General features: G+C 34.3%; 3 protein-coding genes across 12 annotated transcripts in view; 2 read left to right on the top strand and 1 right to left on the bottom strand.

Annotated features, from left to right (window-relative positions):
- The window catches only part of LOC108749939, a 72,202-nt gene extending 65,934 nt beyond the window's left edge, over positions 1 to 6,268 (top strand). For all 9 annotated transcript variants that reach the window (XM_018488991.1, XM_018488987.1, XM_018488992.1 and 6 more), the window contains 3 exons: positions 1,623 to 1,872; positions 5,506 to 5,686; positions 6,110 to 6,268. In XM_018488991.1, coding sequence (XP_018344493.1) covers positions 1,623 to 1,872; positions 5,506 to 5,686; positions 6,110 to 6,256 — 578 coding nt within the window. In that variant the 3' untranslated portion in view covers positions 6,257 to 6,268. The remainder of the gene's footprint in view (positions 1 to 1,622; positions 1,873 to 5,505; positions 5,687 to 6,109) is intronic.
- Positions 6,269 to 6,307: 39 nt separating this feature from the next.
- Positions 6,308 to 7,782, top strand: LOC108749943. The gene has a single exon (XM_018489011.1). The coding sequence runs from the start codon at positions 6,332 to 6,334 to the stop codon at positions 7,109 to 7,111; it is 780 nt and encodes a 259-aa protein (XP_018344513.1). The 5' UTR covers positions 6,308 to 6,331; the 3' UTR covers positions 7,112 to 7,782.
- A 4,438-nt stretch (positions 7,783 to 12,220) lies between these two features.
- On the bottom strand, positions 12,221 to 16,858 carry LOC108749941 (chitinase-like protein Idgf4). 2 transcript variants are annotated; one of them, XM_018489006.1, is made up of 7 exons: positions 16,769 to 16,858; positions 16,239 to 16,368; positions 15,050 to 15,300; positions 14,543 to 14,846; positions 13,539 to 13,701; positions 13,408 to 13,446; positions 12,221 to 12,941 (listed from the first exon to the last, which is right to left on the bottom strand). In XM_018489006.1, the coding sequence occupies exons 2-7, from the start codon at positions 16,357 to 16,359 to the stop codon at positions 12,479 to 12,481; spliced, it is 1,341 nt and encodes a 446-aa protein (XP_018344508.1). In that variant the 5' UTR covers positions 16,360 to 16,368; positions 16,769 to 16,858; the 3' UTR covers positions 12,221 to 12,478. The 2 variants fall into 2 exon arrangements, with proteins under 2 accessions (XP_018344508.1, XP_018344507.1); XM_018489005.1 differs by lacking the exon at positions 13,408 to 13,446 and having other exon boundaries at positions 16,769 to 16,837.
- Positions 16,859 to 17,481: the final 623 nt, after the last annotated feature.

The following is a 17,481-nucleotide window of genomic DNA, read 5'->3' as shown; positions in this document are numbered from 1 at the left end:
ATCAACAGGCTGTGTAAGTAACCGCAAACGTAATATCGCAATGTATATCGCAGGGTAACTCCGGCAAATACGCCGCGCTGGGACTTTATGCCGCAGAAGTCAGAAAAAAACAGAAGGAGTGGGGGGAATAATTTTCCCGCAACTATTTTATTATATGTCTTTATGTTATATTAGTATTGTGTTATGATTTCAGTTTCTTACTGTTAATATTAATGAAATTATTGTGAGTTGAATCGATTTGTCACTGTGTTGAGTAGCGCCATCATAAATTATAATCTACATAAAATAATTAGTGTAGAACGTGCAAAAGACTTAATGGTTATTTCGTGATACATGACTGTAGAGGAATAGTAAAGCATATTGTATAATAAAATACAAGTACTTTGCTCTTGTATTCTTTGTTTAGTTTGTTGTCTTGTACATCCCATCTGTCTGGGATATATGGCATTTTTAACGGGCGGGATTTATGCCCGTTACAAAGTAAAGTATACAAAGTGAGTAGAATTCAGTGCACTAAATGCAATAAACACATTACATGAAATATGTCATAACACTTATAATACATGTGGGAAGATTGTAATTATTATTTATTACTTCATATACATATTTATCATTTTTATTCCTTAATAAAACTTTATAAATGCATTTTATAAATTATTGTGTCATTTTATGACTTATTTATATACATTATTTGTAAATTTTTCATGAGCCGTACATATCCCCCCTCCTCCTATGAGTAGCCATACATCCCACCCCTATGGAATACGACAAAAATACAAGGGTTTAAAAAAGTTCACTTTTTAACACGAAATATAAATATTTCGGATTTCCAATAATTTTTTCATAATAGTAAACAGTATAAAGTTTTTACTGATATAATTCGTTTTATATATATTATAATTCTTTAAACATAGTAAATAATATTTAATAAATTAAGTTTTTGATAGGTGCTGCGTATATACCGGAGTTACCCTAATATTAGATTGGTACATGTAAAATTTTTATTAGGCTGTTTTTATAAGAGATCTTTCGATAAAACTCTTTAAAAGCTCGTTTAGTTAAACTTGAATGTTTTAAGAATTTAGTTATACGGAAAAATATTCGGATTAACGAAAGTTACTACATTTTTTTCGTTCTTAATTATCGCATATGTCTTTGTAAATTTATATTTTAATTTTCGGATTTAAATTCTTAAAGAATTTAAATTTTTTACGAAAAATGATAAAATGCAAAATATTAAAGACATTTATATATTATTTTATAACTTGCAAATTGGTACACGTAATCTTATGGTAATATAAATAGTAACTCGTAATATAAACCTGATACACGTAGAGAGAAAAAATATCAAATTAAAAATAAATTTTAATAAATTCAAGACATACACATATATATATATATGTAAATTTTTATATGCAACCAATTTTTCTTTTATAAAAATTGCGTTTTATGTAGATAAATTCTGCAGTTGCTCGCTTCAAAAGAAAATGATAAAGAATATATTTAAGAACTTAATTCAATTTTACATGAAAGCGCGTAATTGTCATTTTACATGTGCCAGTCTAATTAGGCTTTGAACAATAATAACGAGCCGCAGGTTCGCGTGCAAATGTTATTTCCAGCGCCCTGCAGCCCAGGTCAGGGTCACGGAATCCACAAACATGTGCGAAACGCCATTCGGATGTCCAGTATGGAGCTACCGGATGATAATGAGAAGTCATACTCGTCGGCGAGCACGTCGCCATGTCCGTCGCCACACACCAATAATCAGAACCATTTGAATCCACCCGGCAAGCGTGTTCTGCCACCGAATAATCTCTACGTCGTTCTGTACAACTTCGAGGCACGACATCCAGACGAGCTGGATCTTAAGTAAGAACTTGTCTCGTATATAGCATGGAAAAAAACCAATGTTTCTCCACCATCCCTTTTTACAAGCTCTTCACATTAACAATCTAATAGTTATAAACATGAACACTTTTATCTCAAAAAGATAAAGTATACTTGAAATAAGAAATATTTTTTATATATTTTTTTATATATTTATGTATTTTATATACATTTACATATTTTTTTATATATTATATATACTTTTACATATTTTATACTTTGAACTTTTCTAATGTTATTTTTTTCTTTATATGTACTCAAATATTATATGTAATTAATTATAAGATGAGATTTATTCAAATCATTTGGAATATTTAATTTATTTTACAAGTAATTTGTGCAATTATAATTTTAAAAAATACAATTTAAGAGTAATTATAACAATATAGATACCTTAAACACTCTTCCGCATGCAAGTATTTGTAATTCCATTATTAAAATTCTTGCATGCAACGACAAAAGGTATTGCGAATAACGCGACATTGATTGCGTAAATAATAAATTAATTAGTTGACCAAGTCGATGCACTGCCACCTGCTTCTTCACTCCTTATCTTCTCTGCTTCTCCGCTGTTCCTAGTTATTCTTTCAGCCTAAAAATTCATAAAATTAATAATTAGCATACACTTATCATTAAAGATTGTTCATTGTTTCAAAATGACACTGATGATTCATTCGCGCACTTTCACGATTCATTTATTTGCTCGCTGCATTTTAATGTACTAACAAAATTAATAATACAATTACGCAATCTCAATTAGATCACTATACTCGTATAATCGTCGTCAGCTATATTTTCTACAGCATTCCAAACCACAAAAATAATCCATATTACCGACGCGATATATTCTTTATTCAGCAATACGATGGTCGTATGGATTTCACTCGACAAAATTATCGTGTAGGTATATATGACGCGATATACAATAATTTTATTCAACAACTTCAATGGTCGCGCGGAGTTTACTTGACGAATCTGTCCCGCTAAATGTAGCAAACTGCAGTATTCAACGGCGGATTTTTCATTAAACGGACTAGATTTCGTATCTAATTAGATACTTACTATTACAAGAATTTCGTAAATCAACTTATGTATACATTTGTGAGCCCAAAGTACGTCACTGTCAAGGAAAAATTCAAACGTCAAGAAAATATCAACGGGCACGCTACTTGTCGACCGTTATCCTATCGGAATGACTTCTGTCGGTCGATTCTGCTTTTCTGCTCCATATTTCCTTTTCCTCAAGGTTCTAGATGTACTTACAAATTCGAACAGATTGAAAGCGGATGGATAGATGGATGACCGGCATCAGACACGATCGTGTACGTTCAACATCACGCACAACTCACAGTTCGAAATCATCATCCGTCACTCAATCCGACAACTCCGACAAGGCCGATACTCGCAAGACCTGTTCCCGTATGAATAAATTGCGAGAAAAAGCGAAGAAACGCTGACTGAATTCGGAATATCTGGACGATTGACAACGGGCAACGTAACTTCATACTGTCAGTGGGCGAGTTCAAAATGGCAAAGCGGCTAGGCATACTTACTGAGCGATTGAATATGATTGGTTGGATCTATAAGTAACGACCAATTATGTTCATTTACGGCGAACAGGTTAGCCGCTTTGTTAATCTGAACGCGCCCAATGGATGCATCTAGATTATCTAGAAGCACGACCGCTCACTGAGTGCTTAGTGAGCTCTTGCATCTGATTGGCATATTCCATTAGATCTAAAAATATAGACCAAACAAGTACAAGAAGTCACTAAGCGCTTAATGAGCGATCGTGCTTTTGGATGCACCTATTAGGTATTTTATTAACTGAGATATCTCACTTTTACATTCAGATTAGATTAGTTACAACAGCTTCAATGTGCACTGAGTATACACTAGTTCTGCCAGTGAAAAACGCTATTATCCCCACTACCGCCGACCCGAGTTGGCAAACTGGATGACGCGCGGACCAATGAATGAGCGCATTCAAGTTTATAAAGCGATTAGCCTACTCGCCAAGCAAATAAACATAATTGGTTATTACTTATTGATCTAACCAATCACATTCAATCGCTCGGTGAGCAAGCTAGCTGCTTTGTGGATGGCTTGAACGTACCCAATATTTCTCACGATTTTTCAGGAAAGCGATATTTTCGTAGTTTACCGGTAACAACGATAGCGATACAGTGATTGTTTACATTTTGCGGTTTCCGCAAAATGTAACAAAACAGTTGTGTTTCAATTGTCCCGAATATTATACGCCGCTGCGCCGCGCTGATGCGAGGCGAGTCAGCTTGAAATAGGGAACGTGACTTGCATACGCAGCTAACTTCATAGCGACGCTATCTTCCCACGCGATTTGGGGTGCGAAGTTTCAATTTTGTATTTGTGCGATAGCAACTAAATGAAGTGGCAAAGAATAATAATATCAACATTATAATAACATTAAATAAAATCGAGTATGTAATTACTTTTATATATATAAGCGGCTTGTCACATAATCTCGCGTATTAAATGGATTAATGTAGACGATTTATTGATATTGAAACAGATATACAGGGTGTTCGATAAAAACCGTAATAACGCTCAAGGACAGATTTCGAAGATCATTTGGAGACAAAAATTTAATATCAAAATGTCGAAGATATAATAGTTCTTTATAAGCACTTAAAGTTAATTTTTGAATTCTAAGCATTTAAACTTACTTTTTAATATAAAAGATGATCCGAGGGTCGAAAGAGAGAGTATAATTTTCTTATGCATTAAATGAGTAGGTATTTAATAAAATAAAATTCCTAGAACATAATTTTTATTAATAATTCTTATTAATATAAATAATGATAATAATAATCATATAGATATTAGATTTTAATTAAATGACCAAAAGTTTTATGATCTCAAAGATTACATGTACTCTTAGAAGAGTGGCTGTTACCTTAATTGCAAATATTTTTGCTGTTAAGTATAGCATTTTTATAAGATATTCTATATTTATTCTATTTTTAATGTGTCAAAACATGATGGTAATGGACTGTGTAATACCGACGATACCCCATGAAGAAATAAAAATCAGATTGACGTCGATTAGACATGAATTAGGTGACACTTAAATGTCACTTAGATGTCAGTCAACGTCTAATTGACGTCGATCCGGTTTTTTATTTCTCCCTAGGACATGAAGCGTGGTAATCTGTCTTATGAATGACTGCAACGCCAAGCTTTTTTTCTCGATTTAAATTGAATTTTTTATTTACTCCCATCATGTGACGTAATTTGAACTAGCACCATATTTTTCACCTCAAAAACTATAAGAGTAATGATATCGGTTTTACTTTTCCGAACATAATGAAAGCAGGCATTTTAATTTGTAACAGCCTTTTCTGTTATTAAAATACGAGGAAAATATAGTCTGCGTTACATTTTGCATTTATAATAAATATATATCATAATTTATTACGCAAGAATAACTATTTCGTTTAGATTGTTCTCTTTTCTCATGGTCGTATATTGCAAATTATAACTAATTTAATATACGCTCCAATTAATGTTCGATACCATTCGTGCGTTTGATTGCGGGATTGTGTTGGTTTATCTACGCGCGCCTCGTAATTACAGGGCCGGTTACAAAATCACGGTGATCGACAAATCTGAGAAAGACTGGTGGAAAGGCAAATGTCTTGGTGGCCGTATTGGTTATTTTCCAAGTGCGTACGTTATGCGGGTGGAATCTGGTCAAAGGACTCTTCAGGTCACGCGCAACTTGCAGCTGGCTGATCAAACTCTGCTACGAGATCAGGTATTTATGTGCGTTGCGTGACGTTAAAAATTGTTTGAAACGATCCGTGAAGTATTTGAAAAAAAAAAATCACTGACATAATCAAATTTTCAACTCGCATTGCCTTAGTTTTGCTCACATCAATGTTTATTAAATTTTTACATTTGAAAGAATTTTATATATAGTGAAGCAAAGCTTTTTTTATTCATTTCTTGGGATAATTATTTATGTTTCTGAGCGGTACATATTGAATATTTAAAGTCGTGCTTGTACTCTCAAAAAGCAATCATGATTGTATAAAGTAATTATAAGCACGGTACTGCAAAGAGGCACTGTTTGCCGCCGTATTAGTTTAAGTTTGAAATTGACGGAATAGCCCCGCCCTACTTTGAGAGAGCGAACGCAAAAGTTTAATCGTTTTGTTTCGTTACACAATGTATATAGATCGTGATCCAAGTGGGCGAAGAGATGGACGGGGTGGCGATGGTGAGATGCGCGGCGGACGTGCGTTCCGCCGACCACACGGGCAAGGAGGGCGACGTTCTCTACAAGGAAATTCTCTGCCCTCTCAAGTACCTGCAGGAGGTGTGACGACAGCCTTATCATCACCAAGTCGTACGCGGCGGTAGCGTCATTGTGAGCAACGAACGTCGACGTTGCACCGATATGCGTGATCGTTTCTCGATGCGTCGTCACGTTGCCGAGAAGTATTACGATTGTCTGCAATGCGCCGAACAGTGTCGTCACGTAGACAACAGCAACCCCAGCGGCAGTGGGAACAACAACAATAATTACAGTAACAACAATAACGGCAACAAGAACGACGGTGAGGCTGTCGCCGTTAGTCATCGGATTCGTGGTAATTATCATCTACCAGTCTCGAGTGCGGAGCTGTATCTCGACGAGGAGGCGCCGATGTCTCCCGACGAACTCAGGAGAGTTCGGAGCACGAGAGGCAGTCTGAGCAAATCCTTGGCGAGGCATCAGTCCGCGCACCTGACGCCAGCCAAGAAGAGATCCTCCCTGGCACGACCGGTTCGCGTTCACGACTCCTTTGTGCAGCCGAGACGGCCGATGGCCGAGGAGGACGGTTATCAGGAGCCGCAACGCGATCAGCAGACGTGCAAGAACCCGTGGTGGTGGGAGCGCCGGGATCAGCAGGAGCCTAACACGTCGAGCTACACCTATCAACGCGACACCGAGGACGGTAGTGCCGGTTGGCCTATTCGCCTGCGGCTCGAGCAGATGCTGGAGCTGACGTTGCCGCAGACCAAGCGGAAGAAGAAGAAGAAGAAAAAAACGGCGACGGCGACGATGATGCTGATGAAACAGCAGCAGCGCGGCAGGCACGGCTTCAAGGATACTGAGAAGCTCCTCAAGGTACTCAGCATTAACAATGTGGACCAAGATAATAGGTACAACGTCAAACGATGTTCCGTCATGTAGAGATTAGCGTAAAATGAGAGAAAGAGAAAAATGAAAAGTAACCAAAAAAAAAAAAAAAAAAGAAAAGCGTGTAACTTCTTAAGGAAACACCGTAGGACTCTGATACGCTCGTATCTGGAATCCTGCTTTCGGGCGTTACTCGCGGCCGGGTAGAGCCGCAAAGATCGAAGCTTCGAGTCTGTTTTGGTACACTTAATTTCCGGTAAGTTTTATTTGATTTTAATTCTTTGTTTCAGTTGTAGAACGTGAGGAAGGACAAACGGGAAGTCGCGGCGCGACGAAAAATCTCCCGTGTGCATTTATCTTCGTCTTTTACTTATATATTTCAGTTTTGCTTATATGTGAAAATTGTCTGAAAGTTTTACTTGTGTTGTTTACATTAATGAGCACTTTCAGCACAATGTTTAGCTTGTAACTGTTGAAAGTGTTCGTGATGCTAATTGGACTGTACTTTTAGAGAAACAGCCCTATCCTCGATAAAGAAAACTTCCAACAGTTGCAAATTAAATGTTCTGCTAAAGGAATACTAATTTGTATATTTTGAGTCGTAAGAGAGAGTCATTCTTGTAGCAACGGTATTAGATATCGCTAGTTGAAAGGAATTGCAAATACTCATTTTTGTTTCCCTATTTTTCTAATAATTAATTCTTTTAATAATTCTAATAATTTTTCCAACAATTTTTTCTGATAATTTGCAATTAATTTTAATCGTCTCATATTTTTTAATCTTTAGTCTTGATTTCTTTCATTGTACCGTTAAGTATGGATTAATAACGAGAAAATCGCGTTACCGTTACGCAACGATTTTTCCGAAGCGTCACTTTTTTCGATAACCATCGCGGCTTCGATAACGCGCAAAGCACTTCTAGAGACAGAAACTTTTTCCGTTTCGTTCTTCCTAGCTATTTTCTCAATTTGAAGATAGAGATTGTTTCCTCTTAGCTACCTATCTGATCCGCCGCGTATCTACTCCGGCATCTCGAGATCCAATATCCCTTTATTGCTTTGATCGGGCATTTTTACTTTTATAGGACGAAGTGGTCAGTGTCGCGACTCAAAAAGAAAAAGCTTAGTAATGAACGATTTACTCACTATTACCGCGTTGCAGGGTGAAAAATATCGCTTCGTCGCTTGGTTTAAAAGTCGAGATCCACTTAATCTCCGTGTAATCGGAGCTAATTAATCGTTCGTACCCGCATTCGCGCAAAAGCGAACCAAGGATTAGCGAGGAAGCGAGAAAAAAAGAGAGAAAGTAAAACCAATTTCATTCCACTAAACTGCCTGGGATCATCGCGGACGTTTAATCGCGAGCTCCTCCCAAGTTTCGCGCGGCAACACTACTCTGAATAATTTTTTATATCAAGAAATAACACCGACGGTACATCGGTTGTGTTGGGCGTGAAAATTATTCACGCACAGCGATTTTGCGAATCGCTTGTTTGCGATTGGAGGAACGAGTGGATGAAGGAAGTATGTCGCATTTACGATATGGAGAAAGTAGTAGTTTTTAGAAAATAAAAAATTGCGGAGTTTACACTGTTGCTTCCAATTACGTACATTTTAATTTAAAAAAAAATATATACATATATAATACAAAGTTAAAATATAGAACATTTTACTTTGTTTTTTAAGCTGGCATTTGTAATTATAATTAATTCTTGATAACGAGCCGTTTGCTTGACCTTTGACTTTCATTCATATTATCGCGTTATTAAATTAACGATGAACCTGAAGTAACTGGCAAATAACAGTTTATATTTGAGAATAAATAACAGATATTGTGATATACCTCCTACGTTCGCTTAGCTCTTCGAGTTGTCTCGTTAACAGCGATAATCCAGAGAAGAGCAGCAAGTACCTACAAACAATGGATGTACACGCGTAATCCAAGTGCCATATTGCGTCGCGACAGCATTAAAGCCTATAAAATCTAAGCATTTGAATGAACGTTCCAATATTAAGTAAACATAAAACAAACAAGATGTGTGATTTCATTGTAATTCGTGACGCGATGATTCGAGATACGCACTTTCCCTCGTCGTGTCGTAGACAACCCACAAGCATATAAATAAATAGATAAAGCGAACCCTTCTTCTGTCCGCGAACGAACGTCACGAACGTCAGGGAGAAGAGTCGGTTCGCGTGAGCTCACTGCGCGTTAAAATCGTACGAGCGATGAAAGTGAGTACGGTACTAATCTCGATCGGATCTTATATAAAGAATCTTGCCCATTTTTATGTGGATTCCTTTGTCCTAATAACGAAGGTCAGCTAAAATGAAATATTATATTATAAGATCAAAATGTTCCACAGAAGTTCTTTTCATGTCGTTCCGAGATATATTGAAACATTCGACACATTTGCACATTATACACTGTTAAAAATGTCATGAAATGTACTTTTAAGTAACATAAAATCAATTCAATTTTATATAACACTAAATTACGTTTAATGTAACTGAAAAATATATTCGTGTACATGTATATGAAATTTGGTGCACTTTTCATAAAATTTTACGAAGTTTAATGCATTTTTCATTAAATTTTATGTAGATTTAAATTTAATGTAAGTTAATGTTAAATTTAAGTTATTTATAACTTTATTATCATTGACACAGCATTAAATATTTTTAATGTACCTGTTTGAAATTTGCTTCCATTACATATAACGGAAGCAAATTTCTGTTTTTTTTAATAGTGTATTTTAACTTAAAATGTAAAATTCGTTTATTTTTTTATAACTGTGCTGTAATATTTTTATGAATAGAATAACGAATAATGAATCAATTGATATAAATGAAACATAGAATAAGGTGGTACAATTTCGAACATGATATAGTTCTGAATAAAATAAGATTTTTTTTAATCCAATTCTTGATGTTCAAGTTTGACTTTTTTCCCATTTGGTACCCTCTTCAATAACACAATGATTACCAAACTTGAACTTTGAAAGTTGGATTCAAATGTTATTTCGTTCTGAATTGTACTATATTCAAAATTGTCTTAGCGTCTTACCCTAGTTACTTTTTAAAAAAGCAACTTTTATTTGTTGGTTATTTTTTTAGGCGACTTGCTGAATCTGTCATTTTTTTCAACGGATATTCTAATGTAATCTATTCATTCCTTTATTCATCAGTATATGATTCATTACTGTAGATGTGAAAAATGCAAAATAGGCAAGGTTCTTTGTAATCGTCAAAGTAGCAAATTGCTTTCAATACTTAAGTTTTGATTCATTTCTGCGTTTTAATTAATTTGCATTTTTTATTCGTGAGTGACCACGAAGAAACGATTCTGCATCGGATCCTGCGCTATTCCTCTTACAAAAGTCCAACTTAATACTGGCCAGTTTAATACTAAAAATTACTTATTTTTATTATTAAAAGCATTGTTGTTAAGAACAATGTTTTTAATAATCAAATAATTAATTCATACCTTCCAGTATCAAATTTTTGTAAGGGATGTCTAAGTGGCATTTAAGGAGCATTTACAAGGACTCCATCGGTTTTAACACGCATGGACTTGCGAATCGAGGTGAAATAATCGTAGACCTAGAAATATTAAGCGGGATTAGATAAGTATCGTTTTGTTATATGTTGTCGGTTATAATATATTCTCACGAGTGCCCTTTCTTTCGTTAACGTAACTCTATCGCATTATCAACTATAGCGTAGAGAGAGCATAAAGTTATTGACAAAGCTACCACTCCCAGTATTTTGTAAAAAGAAATACTAGTTTTTTTTTTATTGCCGGTATTCATAGTCGCTTCTTATATTTAAGATCATTAATACAGTCTTATAATATTACGAACCAATCACAGAACTGTATTAGTATCTTAAAACTTAAGATGCGCTAATACAGTTTATTACATACATTAAAAAAAAAAAATTGGTTGCTGCAACAATTTAGATAAATTTTTAGTTGCGTTAGCCTATCCGCAATGTCAGTATATGATTTCGATAAGCTAACGCAACTAAAAATTTGCTGTTACAACCAAAAACTGGTTGCTGTAATCATATAAAAATACTATGCCATATTTTACTACCTAAATTGTTGCAGCAACCAATCTTTTCTTTCGGTGTAAGATTACTTAAAGATTACTTAAGATAAAATAGGAAAGATGAAATAGGAATTGACTATAAATACCGGCCTACGATACAGGATACGATCCACCACACAGCGTTCAGCACGATCAAGACGCACGATCAGTAGATTGCGAGTCGAATAAATCACGATAGGATAATCAGATTTACCAACGATTCACTATGTGTGCGTATCTTTTATAATTTTATTTTGAATTCACTGTGTCGAGATAGGAGAGCAGATTTGACTCGAACCGGCGTGAGAATGGCTGCGGATTATTAATTGTATCTGGTTTGACGTAATCTTCGATGTTGGATATGTTAACGAGTCTATAGTCCATTTACAGGAGAACCTTTGTTATACACCCGTGCAAATATATCGTTTGGCCGGAAAAATAGACTGCACGAAAAAATATATTATCTATATAAAAAAATATATATATATGTCATATATGTGAATGTTTCTGTCTATGTGTAACTCCCAGTTTTTCCATTTTTCTATCCTTTGTCCTTTTCAGAATCAACGCCTTCTTATTTATCAGCGAATATAAAATAAAGAAGTCGACGGTAGTTTATTTCGTAAAACTGTATAATTTTATCCATTCTAGAAATTAGATGATAATATACAAATTTTTTAAATTTTATTTTACAGGCAACGATTTTAACGTGCAATAATTGTATGCAAATTGAATTCTTGCATTGAGAGAAAAATGTACTAAATTTTAATAAATATCTGTTTGATTAATACTAGCTGAATATTTATTAAATGTAAATATATTTATTGATACAAGAACCATTAATTTGATTTAACTATCATTTCTTTTTATGTAGTAAACATTTATTTACCGTAAATAAATGTTAAGTGTAATCAAATATTTGTTAAAATTTAGTACATTTTTTTTCTGTATATGAGACAATATTAGGCAATTATATGCAAGCAGAACTTTTAGAAGATTTTCATGCACTCTTTTTACAGGATGAGCTTATCTTTCAAAAATAATAGGCAGGATTAAGATCAAACTATTTGAATAATAAAGCAGCGATATTTTTTTATTATCCTCACGTACAATACATTCGAAGTGACAGCATCACGAGCCTCATTAAAATTCTCCCGTTAACAATTCTCTCGTTAAAAGTCTTGATAGCTCGTCGGACAATACATATAAATACGACCATCGTACGCAAATCGTGGCAGCATCAGAAATATTTTTTCCGAGCTTCCTTCAGTCGGATATTGAAATAGATTCGAATTTCGATTCCGATTACTTCCGATCGAATCTTCGCTCTTTACAACTTATATTTAGCTCCCCTAATGATAGGATACTTGTCACCGGTGCAAATACCCCGGAAATCATCCAGGGACAGATCCACGATCGCCACACCGCCGAGACCCTTGGACTTCACGAATGCAGCCTTGTTACCGGCGGTATCTGGATCCTCGTAGCCCGCCCAGAGTCCCTCAGTTCCAATTTCACCATTGTAAGACTGATAAGCGTAGCTGCCGTACTTCTTGGATGGGTCGCCGACTCGTCTCAAACGTCCCGCCGCGTGCTCGGTCAGCTTGGAGCACATCTCAGCATAGGACAGCAATCCTGGTTCGTTGGTGTTGGGCCCGGGGGCACCTGGACCGTCGGACACGATGGGCGGCACGCCGGAAATCTGGCTGTCTTCTGTTAACTTCCACGTGCGAGCGTATGTAGGAATACCGACGACGATCTTGCTACCGGGAGTCCCATGCTCCAACCAGTACCTGGGGAATTACTTTTGTTATTTCGATGCTATTCTTATCGAGCTGTAAAAGCGGTGCTTTGTGCAAAATGCCCCCGCTTTTAGTCGACAAGGTTAGAGAGGCGCCCAGTATAAAAAGGATACATTTACATAAATGTAGACATAATCTTTTAGCTTCTGAGATGTTAAGATTGTTGATGAATATTTATGGATATTTATGAATGTTAATGTATAGATAGATATTATAAATATTATTAATAGTAATTGACTTGATAAAAAATAAATTATGCATCATATAATTTATTTACAAATTATGAATTAAGCACAGGAGAAAATAAAATTGAGTATGATAATTTAATGTAGAAAAATTAAGGAAAATAAAAAATGAGAATTGCATGTAAATTTACTGGGCGGGGTATATGTATATGCTGTATTTTATACATATATTAAAATTAATAAGTGGATTACGGGAAGAGAGGTATGTTTACCTTGCTGCAGCGTCAATATTGTCTCCCTCGTCTCCGTAACTGCCATAAATTGATTGCGTTATGTTAAACTACATTTCGCGACGATACGGGAAAATAATGGAGACGCGTTGTGGAAAAGGAGCGAGACTTACCTTGCAGCAACATCGATATTGTCTTCCGCTATACGGCCGTAACTGGCATAGATTGGTGCCGTAAAGTCAGCTTCCTTTGGACTGCGTTCTGGTGTTTTTTGATCAAAAGCGAAAAGATGTACGGCTTCGATGTTGGGCGCCAATAATCTGGCGTCGTAGTAAACTGTCAAAGAAAAACATGTAATCATGTTTAAAACGTATAATTTACTTACAATTATAGATACCCTCTATAGAAATTCAATATATATTATAGATACTGACCAATTTAATACTGAAAGACAGTATTAATTACTTATTTTAAGTGCCAAAAGTATTATTGTTCAATGCTTTTTGCTTCAAATAAGTAATTACTGCTTTTTACACGGAAAAAGTGATTTTAAAGTATCAAGTAGATATAAGAATATTTCCTCTTACATTAATAATATATTCTTAATTTGCGAAAGCGATCGTCGCGCTTCACGTGGTTTTTGATGATGTCCCCCTCCTTAAAATCATGCAACTTTTGTCTGAAACATTTTTCTCTAAAATGTATTGTTCAAAAGATATTTAAGATCATCGTTAAAAATAGGACATCATGTACATTCTTATATTAAGAATATGATGATTTAGATGATTTCCCTCTTAAATTAAGAATCTTAAATTGAGAATTTTGGTGCTTATTTTAGAGGAAAACATACTATAACGTAAGTGAGATATTCTTAAATTAAGAATACAATTTTTTCGGTGCTAGCAACTAATTTGAGCGTCCTAAATTATGTTTTGATAATCTTAACAAATTATTTTCAGATTTGTATTTAGCTAAATTTTTTAATATTTCAGCAAAACCTCAGCAAAATATTTCTTTCCAAACAGTAATAAGTTGACTAATGTTAGGCTTCTATCCTATAAGATCTTTTAAAGGTCTGCTTACCATCAATAATCAGGATCACAAACAATAATTATTAATATATAATACTATTATTAATTTTATTATTAATTAATTATTGTTCACTTGGAATACTAACCGGTAGAGTTAACGTGAGGCAACACCGTGAGAGTCAAAGCTTTAAATCTCGGTCTGAGTTGCGCTTTGAGATCACGGACCAAGATTGTGAAACCATCGCGATGCTCCTGCTCCTTCTCGTCCTGGTATTTGCCGTAGCCGAGTTTTTTCTTGAGACCATGCCAGATGGACCCTAAAGTGCTGCGCTGTTTCTTGGGTCTGACCGGTGGGAACTGCCATGCCAAGTCAATTCCGTCGAAGTCGTAGTCGTTCAGCAGCCGGTTTACAGAGTTGATAAACTTTGTTCTGCCTTCCGAAGTCTCGGTCTATTGATTTCAAAAATTTTATTTCACTTCAGTCTTTATTTTATTGCTTTTTTGCTAATTATTGCAATCTTATTTCATTTCTGAACGTATCCTTCGATTACTTTAAATTAGATATGAAGAGTTTTACTTTAATGATCTTTTTCATTGAATATTAAAAATTGTTACTCGAGACAATAAAATCATAACATCGATATCGCACTCACCAACACGAGGTATTTGTGTTCTTCATCGTAAGGATCTGAATTTCCCCCAACGCTCAGATAAACCTTAAGATCGGGGAACGATCGCTTCAACTGCGTAGCGAGTCTGTAATAGGAATAGCCCGATCCAGTATCTAAACTCGGCGAACCGGGAACAATCTCGAACTCGGAATTGATATGAGCATATCCGTAGACAAGGTGAGTACAAAGAGATAAGGCGGATCTAACGTCCTCAAGTTGGAATTTTGCTGGACCTTTAAAAACAAAAAAGCTTTGTCAACATAAAGCGCATTTCTTGGTAACGAGAAATAATTATTTTAACTGAAAAAAACCTTGGTGCACATAAAGCGTATATCTTGTAAATAAATAATTGTTTTAACAATTAAAAAAATTGAAGGTTGAAAAACATAAAAAAATCTAATTCTCACATTTATAATTTGTGATATTAGCTTCTAGTTATAAATTGACTTGTGGAATGTTTATGTTTAGAGATTTACAATGCTCTTTGCGGTGTGTTTGACTTTAATGTCTAGTTCAGCACAAACACAAACTACCGACATAAACTCTCTAATAAATACAAGCCAGAGAAGTTCCGACGTAGACTTTATATTACTGTTAGCTACAAATATTTTAAAATAGGAAATATTATATAATAAATTCAGTGGAACAATGTTAATACATATATTTGTTTCATAATAATTTTAATTTTTAAATGTTAGATATAAAATAACATAATTAATAAAAATGTATTTTATATTACAATATTAATTAAACTTGAATTTACAAAATTTATATTTAACGTTTGCTATTGCTATTTAAAATCCAAAAAAAGATAAACAAAAAATTATCTTTTCATAAACGACTCACTTTTGTAACTTGATAATAAAAAGTTATTTTTAATTATATTATCTTATAATTGTAAACAAATATAACGCATGTTTTAATTTTTATTATTGTTGCATAATAAAATTAGTGAACGTTACACCAAAAATCTTATTTCTTAAATTCTTATTTCTTATTTCAAAATTTCCTGAAAAATATTATACACGCTTGATAACTTCTAATTCTCAAGAAGCAATTCTCGAGAAAATTATTTTCTTTAGGTAATCTATAAGATTATGAATATTTCAACACAGGCTTTATGCGTCTCAAGAGAATGAGTAATGAATATAACTAGCACAAACGACCTCACCTTGCCTCTCATAAGCGGTACTATTCCAAAAGCAGACTACTTTATTGTGCTCATTAGGATCTGCACTGAACACTACCTTGATCAACAGCACCACGAAAACGACCGAGAGTAACGTCTTCATCTTCGCTGTCTGAAATTATAACGAGTCCGAAATTAATCCAATCCATCGAACAAATATTAAATGTATGTCACTTTGCATTAGCCTAATTATTAATAGATTAATGCGATAATACTTTTTCCGTGCAATTTGTCTAAAAATAAACGAAAATACTTTATCCAAAATATTATATTATCACGATTAGTTATAGTTCAACAAAGAAATATAGAAAATCAAATGATCTTTGGGAATCAATACACAATTAACATTAATCGAAAAATTTTTTTTTGTTTTATACATTTAATTCTTCAAGAATTTTATTTCTCCAAGCGATATTTTATTACTCTTTCTAATTTTCAACGTATTAATTATTTCGTAACATTCTACGCTTGATGATTGATTATTTCCAATACTTTCTATATACGTATCTTACCTTCAGTAACGAAAGGAGTATACTGGCGCTCGCTTGCTCTTCGTCAGGGACTTTGAAACCTCGATCCGATCTTCGGTTCGCGTAGTGGGGCCTAGGAGATATTACGTCAGTCCCGTGATCGTTCGTAAGCAAGTTTCGTCAATATACTAATACAATATGTATATACAAGGTGACCACATGCAATTGTTACAAACTGTTTCGATGGAAAATCATTGGAAATAGCGACATCCACATCCTTATCTTACTTTTAAAATTATTTTTGGAATTTCAATACAATCACTCAAAAAAGTAATCTTGCAGTTACAGCGAAAATTATCTAAGTTCAAAAAATAGCTAAAATAGATAAATGTCTAGCAAGTACTGCGATATTGGATATATATCTAATCATATAGATGACAGAGATAGAAATTAAATATGTATTACGAATTCTACGCGTATGATACATAATTTTATATCAGATACAAAAAAATAGCTATAATTTTAGCTGAAACAGCAAAATATTTTTTTGCGTAATTAATAAAACTCTGATTTTACTCTAAACAATTTAGAGTTTATCATCAAGGATAATTCTAGCGATTAATAGTAAATAGTAACGAAAAAAGCAAAAGTAAAAAAAATAACATTTCTTTTAGTTTTTAGATAAAAATTTCCCAAACTCCCATAAATTACAGATATTATCGAAAGCTTTTGCGTGGATCACCTTGTATATCTTA

Source organism: Trachymyrmex septentrionalis, unplaced genomic scaffold (genome assembly GCF_001594115.1).
Source record: "Trachymyrmex septentrionalis isolate Tsep2-gDNA-1 unplaced genomic scaffold, Tsep1.0 scaffold32, whole genome shotgun sequence".
Taxonomy (NCBI): Eukaryota; Metazoa; Arthropoda; class Insecta; order Hymenoptera; family Formicidae; genus Trachymyrmex; species Trachymyrmex septentrionalis.
The sequence above is the reverse complement of the archived record's forward strand: the minus strand, read 5'-3'. Positions and strand labels throughout refer to the sequence as shown.

Coding starts and splice junctions, on each gene's coding strand:
- LOC108749941 (XM_018489006.1), bottom strand. CDS start 16,359: ATGAAGACGTTACTCTCGGTCGTTTTCGTGGTGCTGTTGATCAAGGTA. Junction 15,301..16,238: donor TACCGCTTATGAGAGGCAAG/GTGAGGTCGTTT, acceptor TTGTTTTTAAAG/GTCCAGCAAAATTCCAACTT. Junction 12,942..13,407: donor AATATTGACGCTGCAGCAAG/GTAAACATACCT, acceptor GTAATTCCCCAG/GTACTGGTTGGAGCATGGGA.
- LOC108749943 (XM_018489011.1), top strand. CDS start 6,332: ATGCGTGATCGTTTCTCGATGCGTCGTCACGTTGCCGAGAAGTATTAC.